Source organism: Echinococcus granulosus (genome assembly GCF_000524195.1).
Source record: "Echinococcus granulosus chromosome Unknown EG_S00033, whole genome shotgun sequence".
In the NCBI taxonomy this organism is placed as follows: Eukaryota; Metazoa; Platyhelminthes; class Cestoda; order Cyclophyllidea; family Taeniidae; genus Echinococcus; species Echinococcus granulosus.
The window spans coordinates 136447-140092 of NW_020170413.1; the positions used below are offsets into that span (position 1 = coordinate 136447).

Sequence of the window (3646 nt, forward strand, 5' to 3'; positions counted from 1 at the left end):
TATTTCGCAGATAATGTTCCACTACGAACAGGCACATTCTTGCCTAAATGAAGGCCGGGAAAGTCATTAACACCAAGTAGAGTCAAGTATTCAATAGGATCTACCTCGTAACAAGTACAACCCTCCCTCCCGAAACCCCCACGCCACCAAACCCACTGAATTTGCCGCTACATCAAAGGGACAAAATAATGAAGCAGCCAATAAACTTTAAGATGACAAGTTCTATTGCTTAGTATAACGATTTTACGCAAACAAAACTAATCACAGTAATCGCTTTATAGAACTGTAATTTTGTGTAGCACAATTAGAAGAGCAGGCTAGATGCCATCCACACTCCAATGCGTTCACATATGTGTCTTTATATATGTGCATGTAAGCATGAAAATAACATAATAATTGTAAGATAGATCGTAAAAAACCATTTCGCACATAAATGCGACTCAATTTTTACAATTTATCTTCGCAGTATTAAAAAGTGAGCGCAGCTTTGATGTCGAATTGGTTCCAAATCTTGGACAGCATTCCAAGCATATTTCTCCTGTGCTAATATTCCTACCTTAACTATTTTCCGACTACTTTTATTTCACCTTCTCATGTTTACATACAGGACCAATATTGTCTTCCAAGGTTATCGCGTTTGCGTCAGTTTAGCTGGCCCACTGGCTCATCTCCTCGTGTGGAAATGGGTACTTCCAATGTTACGTCGATGATATTACCACCTAGTGCGTGTGACTGAGCTCTTTTAAGACAACTTCCCTTTCGTGTGTGGCTTTGGATGATGGAAATTTGTTGTTCATATGTCTGTGCGCGTTCCTGATGACGGTGTCGGAAGAAACGGAATTCAATATTTTGCGCTGCCTAATTACGGCGTATTTAAGGGCTTAGGTGGGCAAGGATCTAATATCTTTTGTGTGTATTGTTTTTGTTTTTGTGCAGTTATTCCGCAAATTCCGAAGACTAATGTCCGTTTCTGTTTTTTTCAGTATTAAGATACCTGCCATGTTCATATCCCTAGAAAGTGGTTGAACTTACAAAGCACAAGTGACTTGCGATAACCCTGTCGGGTGTTCTTGAACTTCATTAACACAAACACACCTTCAGCGTGAAAGTATCTGCCTGCCTTTCGGAGTTAGTGCCCCGCGATTGCTTCGTGCTGCATCTGGAGTGTGTGGGATTCCTTGCCAAAGTCGTGTCCTCTCCCAGCAGCATTCAGCGTTGGAAGTTAGTTGTTCTTGTGGTAGAACACACGAACGCTGCGACTGCTTTTGATGCAGGAATTGCTTGTCAGGTTGTCAATTTTGCTCTTGATTGAATTCAACTGGGTATTAAGATTACCCATCAACCTGTGTGAGTACTTCTTTTTTCTGATTTAAGTCATTCTAATTGAGTTTTTATTGGTGAGGAACGGCTTTCATGCTCTTCATTATAACTGTTTGTTTGCATGTCTCATGAACGTGGCATGTGTTTCTTAACTGCTTGTGATAACGGGAGATGTTCCATATTGACTTGCAAAGAAGGAAGTTTCTAAGCCGAAATAGAACCGGTTTGAACGGTCAACCGTAGATAGTGCGATTATTTAAACAGTGCTATGACAGTGCTAAACAGTGCTATGTGCGTATTGGGCTACTATCTTAAGTGTTGCCTTTGGTTTCCATTGGTGTGGATTTACAAGAAATGACGTTCTCTTTGCTGAATCCGTCTCTTATTTGACCTCATTACTACGAGTGGCTTGTCGAACTTACGCAGGCAAATGGTCTTAAATTCATCCAGTGTGACGTTTTGAGTCCTAACATTCAACATGTAAATCTTCGACTTCACGGCTATTAAGCTGTCATTTTGTTGCTATGCTTCGAATTTCCATAACCTGTTGCTTCCTGCAGCACTGATGGACAGTTTCGCTTTGGCTTTGATTCTACGCAAGGGGTTGTTTTTTATAATCCTTTGAAATGCGTCTTCGGCCGTTCATACCTAGGTATCTCAATTGGAGTTTGACAGGAGAATAAGTCTAGGGACCCTAATAAATGTGCTGTCACCCTACTTGTTAGGAAATCCAACATGAAGAATTCTTGAAACACGTCCTTAACATCGACAATTGAATTGATGAACCACTAGTCTAATCTGGAGGCGGAAGTATGATGATGGATGATGTGCAGAGGTGCCTTTTGGTAATCGGCTGTCTTCCTGAATCCGTCCTTTAAATGCTTCGTCAATTCTGGTTGTGGATTTCTTTCTGCGTTGACTAGACTAGACCGTCATTTTTATCACTGCCTTTTCGGCTTAACTTCCTCTAAGTTGGTTCTTAAGTAGAAGCACATGTGGCGGAGTTTACCTGGCGGAATTGTGGAGGGATAGTATGTGGTCCTTCCTTAGGTCAGATTAATTTCCATAGCCATTGCAGTGCTCGCTGAATTTGCAACGCCGCATTGTACCGATGTTTTAAATTGGTATTTAAAGACATTTTGTGGAGTGTTGCTGTTGTGCAGTCAGTAGTCTCGAGTGGGTAAAACTCAATCGTAACTGCTATTTAGCCTGCATCATGTAAACGGTTGGGTCTCTACTTTTATGACAGTTCATTAAATATCACAGTGCCAATAGGTCAAAGCATTTCCGTGCTTCACACTGCGTCCGTAAACTGCTGCATGTATTTCACAGGTCCCTACAACTTAAGGCAAATTAGTGCTGAGTGCTCTGCTGAATACCACACTTGAAAGCTTATCCACTAATTTTTCGATTCGTCCATGCACATCGTGTTTGGATCATAGTAGATGGCTTCCAGGGCAACCATACAAGCAGATGTGAGACCATACCTTTGTGGTCGATTGAGATGGATTAGACTAACTTCTGCTTGATGTTCAAGCAACATGAAATAGCGCCATTTAAACTTGAGTGGTGTATTCTTTGGCCTAAATGAATGGCTTTTAAGGATCTAAGAGGTGATCATGGCCATACATGTCATTGACCTTCCGACCACTTTTCCACTTTTTCCAACAAGCAGCCAAAATTGGAGCTTCTTGACAAACTTTGCCACGCAATTTGGTTGTTGTGTCGCTTATTCGCCGTTGTGGACTCTCCGTGGAACAGCAATAGATACATAGATTACGTGTCCGAACAGAAGACCTCAAATTTCCTCCTCCATGCTGAACAAAATTGCAGCATGGGTCGAAAACTTACAACGACCGTTTCAATTATTTTGTTTTTTTGGTTTATTAGTTCCCTGATAAGCGGCCTCGCAGAAGGATGGTGGGTGAAAGTTAACCTGCAAGTTTTCCAACTCGTCAACTGTTTCCGCTTTGCTCTTGTAAAACGATGGGCCAATGGAGGGATGGATGGGTAGTTGCTTGTGACAAAATTAATAAATGGAGATAATCTAAGGGAAGTGGCTGATCGTAAATTATTGGATGTATTATAACCGATGAGTGAAGGGTGGATGGAGGCTTGAAAGCGGTCGGCCTGATGCATGAACTTGGATGAAGGGGTGAATGCCCAGGAAGGTAGATAGACGTATCCATGGCAGAGGAAGAATGGAGTTAATGAAGTGAATTTGTTGAATATGGATGGATGGATAGATGGGTGAATGAAGGATGGTTGGATGTATTTAGAAGATGTGTATACAACTACTTCTTCCTCCAAACCCATCATCATCTCC

General features: G+C 41.6%; 1 protein-coding gene across 1 annotated transcript in view; it reads right to left on the bottom strand. All coding sequences in view use genetic code 11, as the record gives it.

Annotated features, from left to right (window-relative positions):
- The window catches only part of EGR_04907 (hypothetical protein), a gene marked incomplete at both ends in the record, with an annotated part of 5205 nt that extends 1563 nt beyond the window's left edge, over positions 1 to 3642 (bottom strand). Inside the window, 3 exons of the mRNA XM_024494156.1 lie at positions 2840 to 2903; positions 2950 to 3137; positions 3172 to 3642. Coding sequence (XP_024351393.1) covers positions 2840 to 2903; positions 2950 to 3137; positions 3172 to 3642 — 723 coding nt within the window. The remainder of the gene's footprint in view (positions 1 to 2839; positions 2904 to 2949; positions 3138 to 3171) is intronic.
- Between the last annotated feature and the right edge of the window lie 4 nt (positions 3643 to 3646).